Source organism: Spermophilus citellus (assembly GCF_964194105.1).
Source record: "Spermophilus citellus genome assembly, chromosome: 11".
NCBI lineage: Eukaryota > Metazoa > Chordata > Mammalia > Rodentia > Sciuridae > Spermophilus > Spermophilus citellus.
This window is the reverse complement of record NC_138192.1, coordinates 113672040-113693618: the sequence shown is the minus strand read 5'-3', so window position 1 is coordinate 113693618 and position 21579 is coordinate 113672040. Positions and strand designations below refer to the sequence as shown.

General features: G+C 34.2%; 1 protein-coding gene across 1 annotated transcript; it reads left to right on the top strand.

The window, feature by feature from the left end:
- Window positions 1-799: 799 nt before the first annotated feature.
- LOC308630937 (phosphatidylcholine:ceramide cholinephosphotransferase 1-like) lies at window positions 800-12999 on the top strand (the record flags this gene model as incomplete). Its single annotated transcript, XM_081261746.1, has 2 exons — window positions 800-850; window positions 11407-12999. The coding sequence occupies 2 exons, from the start codon at window positions 800-802 to the stop codon at window positions 11968-11970; spliced, it is 615 nt and encodes a 204-aa protein (XP_081117872.1). The 3' UTR covers window positions 11971-12999.
- Window positions 13000-21579: the final 8580 nt, after the last annotated feature.

The window sequence follows — 21579 nt, the reverse complement described above, 5'->3', positions numbered from 1 at the left end:
TTATTCAAGGATAGTGTGTGCCGTGAGAAGAAAATGGAGCTCTGTTAGAAACACTAAGGAAAAAAAGAAAAGGACAGCCCATTGAGGAAAGAAGAACAGACAGGAAAAATAAATAAAAAGTACCAAAAAAATTTAAAAATATATTTTTAAATATTTAGAACCCAACAGGAAGATATACCAACAGAATGAGGGAATCAATTGATTAATAAAGAGGTTGAAAAGGCAGAAATGAAGAGTGCACTAGAATTGAGAATGGAAACTAAAAAACTCAACCTCAGAAAACAACCATTCAATAAATGGGCAAATGAACTGAACATATGAACACACTTCTCAAAAGAAGAAATACAAATGGCCAACAATTACATGAAAAGTTCAACATCTTTAGCTATTAGGGAAATGAAAATTGAAACTATACTGAGAGTCCATTTCACTCTAATGGCCATCATAGAGATTAAAAATAACAACAAATGCTGGCGAGGATTGGGCGGGTGGAGGAACTGTTGCACACAGCTGGTGGCAATGTAAATTAGCAGAATTTGTAGAATTTGTACAACCACTATGGAAATCAGCATGTGGCTTCCTCAACAAACTAAAAATTGAACCACCATTTGATCTAGCTATACTACTTCTTGGTATTTATCTAAAAGAATTAAACTTAGCATATCTAAGGCATACATGTTTATGACAGCATAATTCAATATAGGCAAGTAACAGAATCAGCCTAGATGTCCATCAACAGATGAATAAGTAAAGAAAACATGGTACATATACACAGTGGAGTTTTATTCAGCCTTAACAAATGACGAAATTGTCATTTGCAGAAAAATGGATGGAACCGGAGAGCATCATGGTAAGCTAAATAAGCCAGACACAGAAATTCTCTGACAAATTCTATATGTTTTCTCTCATATTTGGAAGCTGAGAGGCAGAGGGATGAAAAAAAAAGTGTGCCATGAAAGTAAAAACAAAACTACTAGAGAAGAAGAGGAGGAACAGGGAAAGGGAGGAGGGAAGAGTAGGGGGAAGTATTAGGGAGTAACAGTTATCAAATTATATTATATGTATATACAAAGATGCCACAATGAAAGAGTAGTCTGTATTTTTAATAATTATCAATAAATAAATTTTAAAAAATAAGAGAGTTAATAAAATTTAAAAGAATAAAAGTACCCCCCCAGAACTTGTGTTGTTTTAAAGCACTCAGGTTGAGGAAGTTTGTTACAGCAGCAGTCAGAAAATAATACAGCACACTAATTAATTTCTCCTTCTTTATATTTTTACCCTTTCCCTTCATTAAGGCTATTTCTTATTAGAATGTTTAGAGTCTCCTTTAAAATAAATCAGAAACAAAAACGGAGAGAAAAATATTCCTTAACTCCACTTGCTCAGTTCTAGCTACCACACCATTTTAAGGTCCTTTGAAAAACTACAAGTTTTTACTTTAATCATCTCCTTCTTGCTTCTCATCCATTCTTCATCCAATTCCAACTGTCTTCAACTCTTATCATTCTAGTAAACTGCTCTCAATATTGAGAATGGGAGAATCTATTTCTTGCCTCTTCCAGCTTCTCGTTGTCAGCATTCCCAGTTTATGGCTATATTACTCCAAATTCTTCTTCTGTTGTATTACTTTCTTCTCTTCTATAATCAATCTTCCTTTGCCTCTATCTTGCAAGGGCATTTGTGACTAAATTTACAACAGATCTAGATAATCAGAATAATCTCACCATATTCAGACCCTTAATTATATCTGCAAAATCCTTTTTTTCCATAGGAAGTAACATTCACAGGTTCCAGAGATTAGAACTTCCATATCTCTGAGGGCCATTATTCACCTACCATATGGTGAAAGTTTCAAGATCCACAAGCAGGCTGTTTTTTATCTACATATGTGATGATAAATGACAAATGTTATTCTCTAATGCTTCAAAACATCACTACAGTATATATTTATTCTGATACTATAAAAAAAACCTTCTTTTGATCCTTCTTTCTTTTATAATAAAGTGTCCCTGCTTTTGTCAAATTCTTACCTTCCATATGTACTCTAGCTCCACAGGCTGCTCACATCCTAATGAACTTGGCTCCTCCAATGATTAATTTCCTTGTACTGAATCAATCTTTGCAGGATATTCACCTTCAGCTATCATTCCTCTTCCTCGTCCCTCTTATTAGAAGAGTTGTCTTGTATCTCTGTCCTGTCCATCCCCCATTTCCTCTTCAAATGACTTATCATTCCATTGAAGTAGCTCTTATAACAAATGACACCATCATGCTAACTTCAAGAGTTATTTCAATGTTTCAATTTTCCTAGAAATATCAGCTAGCATCAATGATTATAGCGGCACAATTCACAATAGCTAGACTGTGGAACCAATCTAGATGCCCCTCAATAGATGAATGGATAAAAAAAATGTGGCATCTATACACAATGGAGTATTATGCAGCACTAAGAAATGACAAAATCATAGAATTTGCAGGGAAATGGATGGCATTAGAGCAGATTATGCTAAGCGAAGCTAGCCAAGCCCTAAAAAACAAATGCCAAATGTCTGCTTTGATATAAAGAAAACAACTAAGAACAGAACAGGAAGGAAGAGCATGAGGAAAAGACTACAGTAAACAAAGACGAATGGGGGGAGAGAAACGGAGAGAGAAGGGAAAGCACATGGAAATAGTAGGAGACCTTCAATGATACATAAAATTATAAGAGGTCATGAGGGGCAAGGGGGAGGGAAAAAAAGGGAGAGAATTGAACAACAGCAGGGGAGGTAGAGAGGGAAGATGGGAGGGGAGGGGAGGGGTGGGGGGATAGTAGGGGATAGGAAAGGTAGCAGAATACAACAGTCACTAATATGGCATTATGTAAAAATATGAATATGTAACAGATGTGATTCTGCAATCTGTATTTGGGGTGAAAAAGGGAGTTCAAAACACAATTTGAGTCAAATGTATGAAAGATGATATATCATGAGCTATGTAATGCTTTAAATAATCAATAAAAAATATATATATATATTAGAAGTAAAAAAAAAATAAAGAAATATCAGCTAAATAGTTAACTCTTTTCTTCTTCTCGTAGTACCTGCTTTTCTTAGTTCTGTGGCATCACTCTTCCTAGTCTTCTTTATGCTTTCTTTCCTTTCCATTCCTTCCTTCTCCAGAAGTGTGCCTTGAATTTTTTCTCTTCCCTCACTATTTTTTTCTTCAGATTATCTCACTGGACTGTCCAATTTACCACCCATGTTATTGGGTCCTCAATATTAACATTCAGTGATGACTCTCTTCAGAAACTCCAAACTTACATACAGTTTCCTCATGCATGGTTCATAAGTATTTCAAATTTGGCATGACTAGTACTTAATTCAGAATTGTAACTTTACCTTTATCTGAAAAATATTTCTCTTTTATTATCTTCAATTTTGTGCATGATATGACAAAATTATTCAAATAAACAACAACCAAAAATCTAGGAGTTATTCTTGTTCCTTAGCTATTACTTACTTCCCATATTGAATAGACCAAGTATTTCTGGCTCCACACTTTAAATACATTTTCAGAAGTCAAATAATGTTCTGTTTCCCTACTATCACCCTAAAGTCAAGCCACCATTATCTCTCACCTATATCACTTGAATTACCTGCTTAATGATATCTTTTCTTTTTCCTTACCTACTTTCTCCAATAATCAATGTGGCTTGGGCTTTTTAAGTCCCATGCTTAACAACCACTAAAGACTTCCTTTGTAACTTGCGTTTGGCTCATGATTGATTCTCTGATCTCATGGTCCATTGTTTTTTCCCACAATCTTCAACTAGATTCACACTAAGGGAACACTAATTCATTTGCCAAAGTAGAACTCACATGTTTATTCTTCCCCAGGAATTCACATTCTCTTCCTTTATGTCTTCTTAGGCCTGGCCCCTTCCAGTCATTCAAATCTCTAGCCAAATATCATTTCTTCAGGGAAGCCTCTCTCCCCACCAGGTATTAAAAGCACTCAGTCATATAACCATGATTTTATATATCACTCTGTCTTATCACTCTGCAAAATTCTTATTACTGGCTGATAACTAATATTACTTTACTAATTGCTAATAATCTCCTTTCAATGGAATATAATCTTCTGCAAAAAGCATCCCAATTTGTGCTATTTATTACTATGGCCCAAAGCCCTGAACAGAGCTTGTCACAAAGTAGGTGATCGATATATTTTATGAAATGAGAATTTTAAAAAGGTAGTTTTGGCAGATGATATATGGACCATGGTGAAAAAATTACCCTAAGAAATATGTTCCTTTTTCTATGCTGCCTTGTTTAGTAGATAAAAGAAGTAAGGAAATTTAGAGAGATTTCTTCTGATGCTCCTATGTTAAGAAAGAAAAAATTATAGCAAAAAAGAAAAAAAAGCTTGATTTGAGTGAAAATGATCTGAAATACACTGCGAAGAATAGGAAAAATGCAAGGTTAAATATATGTTGAAGAATCTAAAGAATTGTAAGGTCCAATCAAATTTGATGATCATAAATCTAAAGCGTTATCATTGCAAATGACTGTGTGACAGCTTTTAGGAGTGGAGGAGTATAGGTGAGAGACATAGGCAAACACAACCTGGAATTTTACGTGTCAATTCCATAAAATCCAATATTGAAAGACTACAGATTCTGATATAAAATCAATAATATAAAAGACCCTGAAAATTAGCTTGATTAAAAGAAAACCCCAAATCCTTGGGGGTTAGGGAAAGTTATTATAGAATAAAAATGCAAGAATTGTAGAATTTAATAAGGGTAAAAAATAGATGCATTGTAGTGATAACATTTAAGGAGGGAGGGAATGAACAAGGAAGGGGAAAAGAAAAGGAGAAACGAAGCAAGACAAAAAGGGAGGAGGGAGTAGGCAGGGTAGGCCATGAGTTGAAAATCCCAACTCAGGATTTGAGTCAAGGAGCATTTTCAGCAATAGCCAGATTCTGGCCTTGGGGATGCCAAAATGAAGCAAAACGAAGATGATGACTTTTAGAATTCAGGGAGGTCAATCTACCGAGAGGCTAAGGTGCTATGAATGCAATCCATGTGATCACTGACTTTTCCCCCTCTACCACATCCTCACAGAAACTAGAAAATTAGGCATATGGAACATGAAAACTGTTTTTAAATAAATATATGGATTAAGGAATTAATGAACAGATGAGTATAATAGAATGTGAGTGTTAAGATTGTGAAAAAATATCCAAGACTTGTATGAATGAGAGGTGAGAAATTGGGAAAAAGATAATAGCAATGAAGAGAAACAGAAGATGAAATAGCTGAATTGCAGAAGGCTTTATGCAGTTTGAACTGAACCTGCTTTTCTGTACAGATCTCAAGGTAATACATAAATGTTTACCTTTTCTTTTTTTCTTCTTCTTCATTTTTTCTTTGCATAGGCACAAAAGAATGAAGTAGATTTCAAAAGAACAAAGTAATTTTTTATATCTACTAGTTAGGAAATTTGACCTATATTTCCCAATTTTCTTGAAGAAACAAAATACTTGTCACCTCTGGTCCCACAGTCTGGCACGGCAACCATTAATAGAGCTTAGCAGTGGCTGCTTCATTTAAAATGAATTTATAGGCTTCAACCCCAATTATGCCCACTTCATACAATTTATTTTGGTCTAGGTCCTGTGGCATTTGATTTGGGTTCCTGAATCAAAGTGACAGAAGAAACCACTTAGCCTCACACCAAAGATGTGTTTTGCCACCAAAGAATAAATATATTCAAGTCACTCTTTATATAAAGTTTATTTTTATAAAATATAAAGTTTATTTTTATAAAATATAAAGTTTATTTTTATAGAATATAAAGTTTATTTTTATATACAGTTTCATTTCCACTGGGGCAATTGACTTGACTTAATATCATGCTATGACATTCAGTTTTATAAGGAGATGATTATAGGATGGGGGTAATATTAGAGTAGAATCTGGCTAGTAAAACTTAGAAAAATTCTAAATTATTTAGCAAACCATACCATGTATTATTGTATAATCTTTTTTGCTTTTTTTTAAAAAATGTACAAATTGTATAGTGGGAAGGTTAAACATATTAAGTAGTCGTGTCCTATTGAGAAACATTTCATTATGATGCTATAGGGCTTGGTCTTTAATTTTGGTTTTGCTCCAAATTTAGGCTAAATTTTAGTCTTTGCCCTTTGTCTTGACATCACATCTTGATTTGTATGTTGCTTCTGTGCTTTCCATCAAGACTGATGTTTCCAAGCACCCTCAATAGTGGGCCTCATTGCTTTCAGTTGCATGTGCCGATGACTAAATTCATGGAGCTTGAGAGTTGATAAATTACCCAATCAGCTCTCTAAGATGTTCAAGTTCAAAAGGTATTAGTATGAATTCACGTAAGATCTAAGCTTTCAGAAGTATGCTTGTCATTTTCCTTTGTTATTGTTTGCTTAGAAATACATATTGGTATGTAAATTAGAAGTCAAACATTGATGATTCTCCTATAACAATATAAAGATGCCAGTTATATATTTAAAAATAAGTCTACCTTAAAATTTGTTTTTAAGGTACCAGGGAGGTACATCCCTGGATCTTTTATTTTTATTTTGCTATAGGGTCACAGTGAATTATAGAGGCTGCCCTCCAACTTGCAATCTTCTGTTTCTGCCTCCGTATCACTGGGATTACAGGCATGTGCCATCAGGCTCAGCTACCTCACTGTTTTAAAAAGTCAAATCCTGTATTTTTAATGGGTTTTCAGTGAACATTCTTTTTTTCATTTGTTCTAATTAGTTATACATGACAGTAGAATACATTTTGACACATCATACATAAATGGAGTATAAACTTCATTTGTCTGACTGTGCATGATGGCAAGTTACACAGGCCATGTAATTATATAGCACATAGGGTAATAAAGTCTGATTCATTCTACTATCATTCCTACCCTCTTGTCCCCTCTCCTCAGTGAACATTCTTAAAATGTATTTTGTACTTAAAAACTTGTAGCCATTCTTCTCCTCATTTACTCAACCAAGAACTGAAATTGTTTTAAAGATAAAACAATTTAAAGGAAACAGTAAGGCATCATTCTCACAAAAAATGCATCTGAGCTGTGCTTGGACACCAGACACAATAAATCAGTGTCTCTTCCACTGCGTTTTAGTTTTTAAATATACATTATGTATTTTTAGGACAAATCTCTGGCAAGCATTCCATTAAACCATGTGAAACTGATGTTAAACCCATATAACTCAAATTATATTAATTCTCTAATTAATCTAAAATGAATATAATAAATTCGTGTATTAAAAAATGTAGCTATGGGGCTGGGGATGTGGCTCAAGCGGTAGCGCGCTCGCCTGGCATGCGTGCGGCCCGGGTTCGATCCTCAGCACCACATACAAACAAAGATGTTGTGTCCGCCAAAAACTAAAAATAAATAAATATTTTTTAAAAATGTAGCTATGGGGCTGGGATTGTGGCTCAGTGGCACGGGCGGAACCTGAGTTCGATCCTCAGCACCACATACAAATAAAGGCCTTGTGTTGTGTCCATCTACAGTCCATCTACACTTAAAAAAAATATTAAAAAATGTAGTTATATGTACTTAAATTTCAATTGTTACTTTTCACTAAAATATTTAGTCTTTTATTTATTGACTCATGTCATAATTTTATACTAATCTAAAATCACTGCAAAGAGGTACATAATGATCTAATATTGAAAGTAATTTCATAAGATGTCCATTTTCCCCTCCAGTTTGCTAATTACAAGTCCCTCATTTGGTAGGCACTCCATATATATTTGTTGATGTCCTAATTTAGCCTTTGGGCTTTGGTAATGTGTCATAATTAAGGTGAAATTATGATCGTCTTTATAGAACTCTTGTTTAACTTTTTATGATAGACTTCTGCCTTCTTCGCTCATTCTTTCTACAAATATTTATTGAGTCTCTACTATGTACTGAACACACTGTTTTAGACAAATGAGACAATGATTACCACCTTCTAAGAGCTTTTAGTCTTTATAATGTAATAAATATAATAAATCAGCAAGTGATACAGTATACTAAAGGATAATAAATTCCAAGGTGCCGCGTCCGGCGAAATGGACCGAGTCCGGCGGGAGACGTCGGGGTTAAAAGAATTCACAGGACACCAAGGTTCTTCATCCAGGGGAGACTGACTTTATTATCTCAGCTCATACTTATATATTTCTTTCAGATAGAATAGAAAGCCACTAGTAGGCAGGAGCAAGGAGGAGGGGAAAACAGGTGGTTCACGTCGACTCATAGTGAGCCTTCAACCAGGAACCTTATCAGACCCAAGCAGGTCAGGGCGTCCCCACATGACCATTATAGGCTGAATATGAAAACAGACACCACAAATCCTTCAAGACTTTGTGAGCTCCTTCAAGGCCTTGGGAGCTGGCCTCTTTGACGTGCACAACAAGAAACCAGGGCTGGCACCAAGCCCCGGGGGCCAGGGGGAATCCGAGCCAGCACCAAGGGGGGAAAATAAAGCAGAAGATTAGAAACTGAAGTGCAGGGCAAAGGGTTTTTCTAGTTTTCCTTGCTTACAAACCACTCCAAATCTTAGTGTTTTTAAGCAATTTATTATGACCTTCTATAGTACTACGGCTTAACTGGGATCAGCTCATTGGTTCTCACTTGAGATTTTATATATTCTTGCAAACCTATATCAGCCAGGAATTTAGTCTTTGCTGGTGGAAGTCCAAGATTCCCTCCCCAGTCCCTGCACACAAAGCTGATATTCAGCGGTTGATGTTGCATATCAGCTGGAAGCTCAGTCAAAATTATGGATGATAGTTTCTGGAGGTGACCTCTCTGTTTGACTCTGTCTCAGCAGTATGAAGATTGGATCTGAGAGAGAGTGTCATGAGAGTACTGTATGGATAGATAGCATTCAAGGGCTCAAGTCAGAAGCTTTAAGGATTCCTTTAAGTTATCCTCAAAAGTTCTAGTTTGTCACATCTACTGCATTCTCTTGATTACACACACGTTACAGTCATCCCAGATTCCAAAGGAGAGGGATTAAACAAGATTGATTGAAGGTAATCTAGAGCTTGACCATGATGGGAAGTAACTGTAATGTTATGTCAGGTAATCAGGCTTATTGAGGAATTAGATCTTGAAAAGGGGGAGTGAGTTAGCCAGGCAGATATCAAAGAAAGAGTGTTTCAAGCAGAGAGTACAGCCAATGGTATATCCTATGGTAAAATCATACCTACTATGTTTGAATAATGGAAAGGAAATGTATTAGGTTAAGGAGGAAAAAAAATGAGGTCAAACATTACAAAAATCAGATTACTTAGGCCAAAATTAAATTATTAGATCTGGTAAACTGATAGTCAGTAGTGACCTGATTATTCATAACATAATAAAAAATAAGATTGAAATAGATTTTTTGGAGGCAGAGGCAGGAGGATTCGAGTTCAAAGCCAGCCTTAGCAACTTAGCGAAGCCCTAAGCAACTCAGAAAAACCTTGTCTCTAATAAAATACAAAAAGGGACTGGGGATGTGGCTCAGTGCCCCAGGAGGTTCAATTACCATTACCAAAAGAAAAAAAAAAAAAGCAAGAAAATAAAAAAATAATAAATAAGTGAGGTAAAAGAAGTGTTAATAAATTTTCCAGAAGTAGAAAGAGTTGGGAATCTAAAGAGTCCAAGGTGCCCACAGCAGCACACTTAAACAGAACATGCCCTAGGACATAACACTGTCTGTTCTCTATGCTTCAAATGCTCTTTCTTCAGAAGAAAGCAAGAAAAGACTGAAGATTTTCAAATAATTCCCCTTAACAGCAGCTGGGCAGGGATAAGGACGTGTCTATGAGGATTCTACCCAAGGCTATGAAAAGAGGCACCTGAAGAGGGAACAATATTCTGACTCAACACTCTGGAAACTAGACAAGGAAATCTGGTGATTTATAGGGGTGTTGGGTAGGCAGCTTATAAATGTGTGAAAAAGGGCCCAAGACTAAATGGTGTTATGTTTCCATTAAATTTAACAGCAGGAGGACCCAGAAGGATCAAACTGTTTATAAAAAACTATTTCTAAGAACAAAGCTTAAGAATGTTTATAGAACAACAAAAAAAAAAAACCCAGAAACAAAAAAAAGGTAAACATCACCATGTCTGTCATGTATAAAAAAAAATTACCAGATATGCAAAAAAGTAAGAGAATGTGAACCCTATGAAGAGAAAAGTCAATCAATCAAAACTGATCCACAAATGATAGTGAGACAAAATTAATAGACAAGAACAATTGAGAAGTCATTATGACTGTATTTAAAATGTTCAAAAAGGTAAGGGGAAAGATTAGTCAAATTGCTCAAAACCAGTGCTAAAGAAGAAAACTTGACAGTGGTCAGAGAAAAAAGACATCACTCCAGAGCAACAAAGGACAGGATGACAGACACTTTCTAGAAGAAAACAATGCAAGTGGAAAGGCAGGAATGGTGTCTTTAAAAATAAAAATAAAATGTTTCATCAAGAACTTTCCAATCAGAAAAAACTATTCAAAAATAAGACACTTTAAGACCAATAAAGGTAAATCAATTTGTCACTGGAACAATCCTATATTTAAAAAAAAAGTCCTCTAGTAAAATGATACCAAAATCTCCAAAAAGGAAATAGGATTTCTATTTGAATCAATATATATTTTTAATAGTTAAATATATTCCAATGATTTGTGAGTTTTACGTCATGTAAAATAATAAAAGAAAGCTTCTTTCTGCAGGAACTCACTTTAATACAAAGATGAAACTAAGTTAAAAGTAAAAAAAGGAAAATGATATGCCATGCTAATAATCAAAAGAAAACTGGGGTGGCTCTATTAATATCAAATGAAATCAATTTCAGAGAAAGGAATCATTACATGGGAGTCATTAGGAAACTTGTATCTTTGGATATGTTAGTAATCCCATTTGTGGTTTTATGGTTATATAAGTAAATAAAAATTTGTTAAATTTTACATTTTTAATCTGTACATTCATTATATTTCAGTCATGTATCTACATAATGAACAATGTTTCAGTCAATGGGGGACAGAATATACAATGAGGATCCCATAAGATATTAGCAGAGTTGAAAAATTCCTAGCATGTAGTGACATCATAGCTGTCATAATGTTGCAATGTATTACTTATGTGTTCCTGGTAATGCTGACTTAATCAAATTTACTACACTGCCACTCATATAAAAAGGTATAACATACAACTTTGTATAGTACAGAATATCTGATAGTGATAAAATGTGATTGTGTTACTGGTTTATATATTTACTATACTAGTTTTATTGTTACTCCTTCAACTTACATTAAAAAATAAAAAAAAAAGGTTACAATAAAACAGTATGCCAGGCTATGTTGGCAGCAGCCTCATAGATTGTGTTTACTTCTCCGAAGCTTTTTGGAGACTGGGAAGCCCAGTTGCCGAGAATAATGAAGCTCATTGCTGGAGGTGGTTTGTCCATCACTGGCTCTCACAACATGTATGGGGACTATCTGTACAGCGGCCACACAGTCATGCTAACACTCACCTACTTATTTATCAAAGAGTATTCCCCTCGACGACTCTGGTGGTACCACTGGATTTGCTGGCTTCTCAGCGTCGTTGGAATCTTCTGTATTCTCTTAGCGCGTGACCACTACACTGTGGACGTGGTGGTAGCATATTACATCACCACAAGACTCTTCTGGTGGTATCACACTATGGCCAATCAGCAAGTGCTAAAGGAAGCTTCCCAGATGAACCTCCTGGCCAGGGTGTGGTGGTACAGGCCATTTCAGTACTTTGAAAAGAATGTCCAAGGAATTGTACCTGGATCTTACCATTGGCCCTTCCCCTGGCCAGCAGTGCACCTCGGTAGGCAAGTTAAATACAGCCGGTTGGTGAAGACACATAACAGCTATGCTGAGTGGGGAAACAAGAACTGTACGAAGTGCTAAGAACTCCATGAGAGAAGATGCCATAAAATAAACACCTCCCTGACCCTGTTATCTTTCAAGAGTTACCTTGACTTAAACTATTGAGTTACCTGGTCAGCACTGTGATCTTTTTTTCTCTCCAAAGGACCTGCGTTGGACAACAATAAAGAAAATCTCACCTATCGTGCACTGTCCACATTTCCTGTTCATGAGTTTGGGATTTACATAACCCGCAGCCACCACGTTCCTTTGTATATGATGCAACAGCATAAATGTAAGCTTTTATATCATAAGTTCTGGTCTTTCCAGTCACATCTGGAAATAATGTGTATTATTTTCTTGGGAAAACATACTTTTCATATCTCTTGCCCCAAAGATTGGGCTGTAAGCCATTTTCTAGCAAATGTCTCTATGAAGGTTTCTAAGTACCTGAATGGGGTTCGATTCTGAAATCTTTCTACCTGTTGCACCGATATTCAAATAAAAATGACAGACACAGAGAGGTTTGGTAACTTTGGGTTTTGTAAAATCAGCAGAGACGGTGTGTCAAAAAGTGCAAAAAAAAAAAAAAGATTCTGTTATAAGTGATTTTCTAAGTATTTCCTAACTTTATTTTTCAAAATGATGTTATGAAAACCAAATTTAAAGATTTTTACATGTCAGAGAGAAGAGAGTTAAAATTTAAAAATGCTTCTTGGGAGAGAAATTTGTCTATGTTTCTAGTGCCTTTCTTGTCTTGATTGTATGGTCAGTAGGCGATCTTAAATGTTTTTATTTAGAATAAAGTATTCCATGAAAATATAAATGTATGTATACACTACTAAATTTTGCATTTATAGCTAAATTAAATCAGAAGACTGCTTATGGTTTTAAAATTGCTTTGAATTAAAGAATGGGGGTGTTAATTAGAGAGTCGAAGCCTGTTCACACATTGTGAGCAGGTGACAATGACATGTACCACTTAAATTATTTTATTGTCTTTTTGGTAGTTCAATTTTAACTACTCAATGAAAACAGCCATGAATATCTTTTTTTAAAGAGAGTTTTTAAAATGATCACTTATCTAAAACTTTAAATCTACAAATCAGTTATCCATACTATCATGACAATTTTGTTGGTGAACAACAAAAAAGAGATCTATTTCTTTAAAATATATTTGTGCAGAAAATGCATGTAACTCTAAGTTTTACTCCTTACATATGTATGTTTGGGGAAGTATTCTATTCTATACTTGCCAATGTGGAGAACAAAATAGTTTTTTTAAGAATGAAGAAGTATATTATATCCATTCTGTATTTTACGTGCAACAGAATTATCTTCTGTAGGGTTTTTGTGTGTGTGTGTGTGTGTGTGTGTGTATTCACAAGGTGATATTTGTATTGTAAAACAATAATGGTGAAGGAAATAAAAAGGCTTTAAAAAAAAAAGACAGCTATCTGCTGGATATTTCTCTTCCCATAGTTTTTTTTTTTCCCCTGGGCATATCTCTGTCCAATATTTCTTTTTAAGGACACAAATCACACTGGATTAGGGCCTACAGTAATGATCTCAATTAAATGAGATCAAAATCCATTAATCTGCCAAGAACCTATTTTTAACTGTTTACATTCTGAGGTACTGGGGGTTAGAACTTCAGCATGTCTTTTTAAGGTGACACTATTCAACCTCTAGCTGACTGTGCTTGTTGAACTCCATCTGCCAATAAGCTTTTATACACCTTTTCTGCCTGGGCAGATCTTTCTCTTACTCTCTAAGATGAAATTCCTACCTAGATTTAGATGCAAAAAAAAAAAATCCTTTGCATCTAAATTCAAGAAATGTCTTGCCAAAAATACTCTTCTGATCTGCTTTATGTCAAATACCTATTATAGACTCTTGTAGTTTTGGAAACCTTTTCTTCACAGCACTTGGTAGAACTATGATTCTGTAGTGTTGGATATGTAAGTAGACATATCTTGCCCCCTCCTCCAATTGTTAACCTCATGATGATAGCTAATTTATCTGCTTTGAATACCATTTTTTTTTAAAGAAAGAGTGAGAGAGGGGAGAGAGAGAGAGAGAGAGAGAGAGAGAGAGAGAATTTTTTAATATTTATTTTTTTAGTTCTCGGCGGACACAACATCTTTGTTGGTATGTGGTGCTGAGGATCGAACCCGGGCCGCACGCATGCCAGGCGAGCGCGCTACCGCTTGAGCCACATCCCCAGCCCCTGCTTTGAATACCATTTTATTCCTATGATTATTCAGAGTCCAGAGAATATAGTACATTATTAATAAAGTATGTTACATAATAAGCTTATTATTAATGATTTATTCATTTATGACTTCAAGTAACACAGTCTCTTTGAAAGATATTTTAAATATTTTTTAGTTAAACATGGACACAATATCTTTGTTTATTTATTTATTGTTCATGTGGTGCCGAGGATCGAACCCAGTGCCTCACATGTGTGAGGCAAGCACTCTGCCACTGAGCAACAACCCCAGCCCCTTGAAAGATTTTTCTAAAATTGCTATTAGCAAGCAAAAGAGTCATAAGGGTGTGATAATTTTATTTACTTATTTAATACATGTAATTTAAATAGAACTTTTAATAAGTTTTTCACTATTCTATATTGTAGAAAGTTGGACATATTTTGTTTTTATTTTAAAGTTTGTATTTCTTTTTTTAATTTTTTTAAAGAGAGAAAGAGAATTTTAATATTTATTTTTTAGTTTTTGGCGGACACAACATCTTTGTTTATATGTGGTGCTGAGGATCGAACCCGGGCCGCATGCATGCCAGTCGAGCGCTACCGCTTGAGCCACATCCCCAGCCCATGTTGAACATATTTTGATGTTTTAAATAAAACTAATTTTGTTCTAACATGAAAAATTGAGTGCAAAATAAATTCTAGAATAATTTTCAAAGAAAAGAGATATTTTACCCTATTTTGCCACTCATAGCAAATGGAAAAATTACTCCTGACTATTTGTATACTCTGATCTAATTTTAATTAAAATTTTCCATACTCCTTTTCATACTGTTGTCTTAGGTATAAACTAAATAAAGACTTATAATATCTAATTTCTTAGCCATAATAAATATGTACATATAGAACACATAACTTATGAGTTAGTCACATATTGTGTTATAGAACTGATGAACTTTTTGAGCTCTATTAGCAATCAAAGTTAATTTAATTAATCCTCAGTAGAATATCAATATTGACAAAATAGTTTTAAGCATTTGCAAGCCTTCTGGTCACTGCTAAGTTTAAATCTGACAGACAACACTGACTACATTTTTCAGGTGCCTATCCAATGTGGTCAGATTGAAGCATATTCTTTTTACTTACTTACAAATCCACAAAATTGAAGAAAGAATTTATGGTTAGACTAACACAGAATCCCTTCCTAGATTTGAAGTTAGAATATCTAACTTTGTTATAAGCTGTTGATCCATATATTTAGAATAGAAAAATTCCAAATAAAAGAAAAATTCCAAATAAAAACAATTATTTTTCAAAAATAATCATAGTACATTTACTAAGATTTTTGAAATGTAACACTGCTAAATATCAACCAAATTATGGGTACATGCTTATAGTATCAGTAATATAGAATAAGAAAGTTAAAACTATAAATAAATAAATGTATAAGTATAAATAAATAAAATTATAAGAAAGGCATGAAATTCTCCAGCTAAGAAGTAAAATGTGGTTTGTATATTTATGGTTTTTGTTCTTGATTTGAAAAAGTAAATGATGATACAGGAATAAAACATTTCAGTGTGAAAAAACTAATATCTAGAAAATAATCATGTCTCCTAATTATGTAATTTTTTGCCCAGGAAATAAAAATGTTATTATTTAATTCTATGAGTTTGACTTACATGTTTATAAAATAAAAATAATTGAGCTTCCTCAATAAGGGAATACAAAAAAAAAAAACCGTGAAAAGATTTTTATTCAACATGAAGTCATTGATGGGACTCAGCATTCAGTTTGTGGCTTTAAAATGTAGTTATGTCATATTTAAGCCAGCCTATCTTTGTTCTGTGATCATTAGATAAAGCAAAATAGCCATAAATAATTTTTAAAATTATTTGAACTAAATAACTAGTACAAATAACATAGCATAAATACTTTCAAGTAATAAAGAAATTGCTGTCATTGTCATCATCAAAAGTGTCTATTATCAAATGGGTGTGGAATAAAAAGAACCACAACATTTAATTCCTATGCCCATAGGTGTTATAATCTGGTTTTGGAAATAAAACAAATGGGACAAACTATGTAACAACCCTAAGTGATATATTTTGTTATTGTTGAGTACCTTATGTGGCTTATTGAATATCTGTATCTGAAAAACATTGACAACACAGTGCTCTGAGGAGTACTGATTGTTTGCCCTGAGATCACATGAATGACTGGGAGCCATGACTCATTGCCACTGCTGTCCAACAGCTGGAGAGAGTATTTTACTGCTATCACTAGTGTGGTGAAAAGACGAATATGCAAACTTCCAATTAAGGTATCTATTGCATGTTGCCTTCCCAGAACTATAAGGCAGAAAACCTGGAAGTTGAACCATTAGAAGTCAGGATCTGTCTTCACAATACCCTTCACACTACTCTAAGATGAGAATCCCTACCTCACCAAAATGATAAAGTAGACAATTAATATTTTTTGTGCATCTATCTCAACACCATCAGAACATCCTCTGATGGCCCACTTATTTAGTGTTCCTTTTCAGGTATCTTCTTAGAATCTCACCTATTTGTTGAAAAATAAGCAAAAATGATCTGTTTTTTCAAAAGTAATACTTTTATCACATTCATTGAAAAATTGTAATCTGATTACCATAAGAAGCATAATATTAGTGGATAATAAAATTCCTATCCAGAGTAAGTGTACAGATATTTTCTTCACAGATAAAATGGCAAACACTTAAATCCTTAGAACATGAATTATGAAATACAAAGAGGAGAAGGAAGTAGGAAGTGAAAAAAAATTGTTCTTCACAGATATCAGTTAAATGTATTTACAGTTTCAGTGACATCTGGTAAGTGTGAGAAAGGGGGGTTAAGACAAAATTACAAATGTTCTTATACAGATCAGCAGTACAATTTTAGATCAAATTGTACTTTTGTTTGGGTGGTTCTACCTTATGGAGTACTAGACTTAGAGGAAGTAGCAAGGCTGCAAAAGAATAGAAATTTTCAATTATTATCTGGTTCTTAATAGTAGAAATTCAAATTCTAAGGGAACAACAAAGAAAATTGTAAATAAAAGTGATCCTTCTCAGGTTTCCAGTAAAAGCAATTTTAGATTGTTACTGTATACATATGGTAAACAAACTTATAAATCTGTTGCTTGTCATAGAACAAGCTCAAATTGATATTTAGATCTACATTAAGAATTTTGGCCCCCGGGTATCCATTACTAAGAGCTCTTTGGGATGCAAGGGAAAGTCTTTAAAGGATGTTTGATGTGTGCCTGAGATCAGGCAATCAAGTAAAGGAAGCAGCAGCAGATAGCAAAGAGCATATCCCCAGGTGCAGCCTCTACCTAAACTTCCCTTGCAAGTTCTGGTAGTTGATGGCTGAAGGTAAAGGAGCCTTAGCACAATGCCAGGGAGGGGTCTGGGGCCAAGTGATGGAGAGTAGAAGAGAGGGGTATTGTTGCCAATTTCTGCATCCCAAACAGAAGGATCCTGTCTTCTCAGACAAAACCAAAAGGAAATGCTGTTCATTTAAATCTCCCTTCCTCCCTCCCTCCCTTCCTTCCTTCCTTCTTTCCATTTTAGGGGAGCAGAAGACAGTGTTGTAAGCAGAAAATGGTATTGTCCCAAGGCAGTTCTCACTGTCTTCAAGAGAATTATTTTGCAGTAGAAGATAATGAGAGAAAATATGTAAGTATTGTTTAGTGAAGGTAAGATACTATAGGACTTGGGTGAAAATAAGGGAGAATTTCCAAGATGAAACTAGGAGAGACTGCCATACTGAGGGTGCACAGAGGGAGTACATGGGTGGGAGTGAAGGCCAGGCAAGTCCATATTACAATGACTTAGAAGAATGATTATCACATCTTGTTCACCCTAAAGATATATATGTTGTCTTAAAGACTATAGTTACAAACTATAAAATATTATGAATACTGCTATAAGATTATAACAGCATGTCATTTTTGACTGATACAAAGTGAATATTATTATTGCTCTTATTATTTGAGTCTCCATATTCAATGGAAATGCATATAGTAAATTAAATTTGTATAAAAATTATAAAACATCCCAGGTAAAGATAAGCAATATATTTTTCTCAACTAAATAATATCACCAATTTTTGAAACCTTAGAAACAAGATAAACATAATGAAATTTTCTAAAAATATATATTTATAAATGATATTTGCAATCAAAGCTATAAACATTTTATTAAAAATGCACTATAACACAACAGACTTTTTCATTTTCACATTAATTCAACAACTAGGGATGGAAAAAGTATGTCCTTTTAAACTTATGACTATTTTTCAATTCTTCTTTGATATTTTGTGATGCATTAGTTTTATTATAATATTAAATCAGACTTATTGCAAAATTTTAAAAAGTGTTAAAATGTATAAAGTGACTTGCTCTTTCTTAGTAAGAGTTGCTATAATAATCCATTGCATAGTGTGTACATACATAAAATAAACCGTGTGTATCTGTGTATGAACATAGATTTTTGTACATATATTAGACTATGTACCCTCTTCTGCAATGTGTTTTTCCTCTTTCAACAATATTTACAAACATATGTCAATACAAACTCATACTTAACTTCAAGAAGACTGTGCAATTTCCCAGTATATTGAAGTACCATAATTTATGTTTCCATATTCATGATTTTTCCTATCCTATTATACTATCAAGGCTCAATAACTACCTGTAAAATGAACCTAAAAATTATTATACATTAGCAGAACAAGCCTCTCTACGTATACTAACATAGTAATGACTATATTGGGATTAGTCTTAAAAGTGACATTCTTGTAAACCTTTTTATTTCTAGAAATAAAATTTCCTATTTTTAAAATATCTCAACTGAAAGATTGCTAACTCTTGTTGTGTGAGGAAAATACAGACAGAGAATATCAAAGACTGAAGTAGTCTGATAATTTCATGAGGGTGGTGGTAATTGCATCCTTGAAGGATGGGGAGGTTTTGAATATAGAGGAAAGAGATTTTAAAATTCTTTCAACAAACATCTATGTGAACATCATCAATGAAGGCAAAAAGTGGCAAAACAAGGGAGGGAATCAGAGACCCAATCACAGATGACAGCTACTTATTTGGAAAAAGCCCTTTTAGGCATAGATGATGCTTTCATTTCCAAGTGCACTTGAGATGAGGCTACAGTGTGACATCCACCTAAACGTTTTAAAAGCACTTGTGAATATGTTCAGGAACAGATAACATACAGTAAAGAGATGCAAAAAAAATGCATGTCTTGAGAACAGACTTAATAGGACAGGAAAGCAAAAAGGTATATATGTAGTGGGAGAATAGCAGTAGGCAGTCAAAAAGATGACAGAGGAAACCTAAAAACCAGGACCAACAGAGTAATCAGTGAAACAAGAAAAATAAACACAAGGCTAGAAATTCTCCCTTGGAAAAAATGTAATCCAAGAAGGGTTCATTGTCAACTAGAAATGTTAAAAAACGAAAGAAAAAAAAAAAGAGCTGAGAGAAACCTTTGTTCTATTAGAAGGAAATATATCTAAATTCTGTTAGGAACTAAGGGAGAAAAAGAAGGAAAATTCAGACCAATATTTATCATGATAGTTCTGGTTTCAGGAAGAGAAATGAGAGTCACAATGGCAATGAAGAAGCAAAACATCGGGCTGGGGATGTGGCTCAAGCGGTAGCGCTCTCGCCTGGCATGCGTGCGGCCCGGTTCGATCCTCAGCACCACATACCAACAAAGATGTTGTGTCCGCCGAGAACTAAAAAAAAAATAAATATTAAAAATTCTCTCTCTCTCTCTCTCTCTCCTCTCTCACTCTCTCTAAAAAAAAAAAAGCAAAACATCAAAGTAATTCAGTGGATTCTAAAATTAAACCTTGTACACTTCACAGCTTTCTAACAGTCTAAAGCCCTTCTTTTCTCTAGTCCTTTAATTGTAACTCCATATCACTGTGGTCTATTTCATATATTGGTTCATATATTGGTTTCCTAAAAAGAAAAACTTCATATATCTATGTCTCATGTGCTAATGATCTATAATAAATATATGTAGATATTTAATGTATAATAAATACATACCATTTAGATAAACAGTAATAATAAAGTATTAGCAAATTGGATTCTAGTCTCAGGTCTACATATAAATCAGTTTCTATAAGATGACTCTTAGGCCTCATTTTCCTCATCTGTGATATGCATGTGTTAGAGATGACATCAGACTGTCATCTTCAGCTTTATGATAGACTAAATGAGCATGTCCTACTCACAGCTATTCATATACCTGACAGCCTACAACACTTAACATGGAAAGCCTAACATAAGAGCATCCAAATATAGAAGGTCTAGAAAAGAACTTTTGGGAATGTCAACACCAAATACCACAGTAATTAAGTATTTATGTCAAAGTTGAAACCCGAAAGGATGGATAGCAAAAGAAATATTGTGGAGGATATGGGGAATGGGAGGTAGCAGAGACAGCAGGAGAGAGGGAGATATGCTTCAAGGAGAGAAGCAGTGAGGCAGCATCTCTGAAATGCTGTCTTGGTTACAGTTCCAATCTCCAGCCCAGTCATGTGTGTCTTCCCCCTAAAACAAGAATCCTTGCTCCAAGAGTATTTTGAGAAGTCTTGACTCCTTGCAATCAAGTAACGCCTACAGAGATGGAAGGGCTTCCTGGACCACCCTTTAATCAACCCCACGCAGCCTGGAACCACTTCAGACTGACTGCCACAGCCAGTGTCCTAAACAGAGTCTTAGTTTGTCCTTAATTTTTTTTTAATTAAGAGAAAATTGGAGGGATATCTTGAAGCAAATTATATTGTGTGCATATGAGTTTGTCACAATTATCCCTACTTCTATGTATAATTATAATTCACTAATAAAAACATAAAAGAAAATTAATTAAAGCATGAAAATGACATTTACTTTTACACTTATAAATTTTCTTTTGCTTTACCTTAAGCTTTTTAAAAATGTTATATTTTTTAAATATGTTAAAATAAATACTCACATATTGGGAAGTCTCTCATGATACATCCAATAGCCTTAAAATTATATTATTTGGGGCTTCTTTCAGTTTGAAAACAATCTGGGAACCAAACATGAATGAGAATAGGGAATAATTTTCATTGTAATATTCACAATTAAAAACACTTTAAAGTAAATATGTGATGGCTTCTGATTTGTAGAGCAGGCTTCTAGGAGTCATTAGACAATTATGACCCCCTTGTTTGATATAAGAATTACCTATATTTCTGTCTCTCTGTCTGGAAATCCTGTTCTCATTTCTTAATGGAATGCTGACATATAATGGCATTTGATAAATTTAAAAAAAAATCTCAAAGTTCTAAAACATTACAAACACATTTAAAATCCAGAAATAACAGAGAAGAAAGAAGTTTAATATTTGCATGCACAGG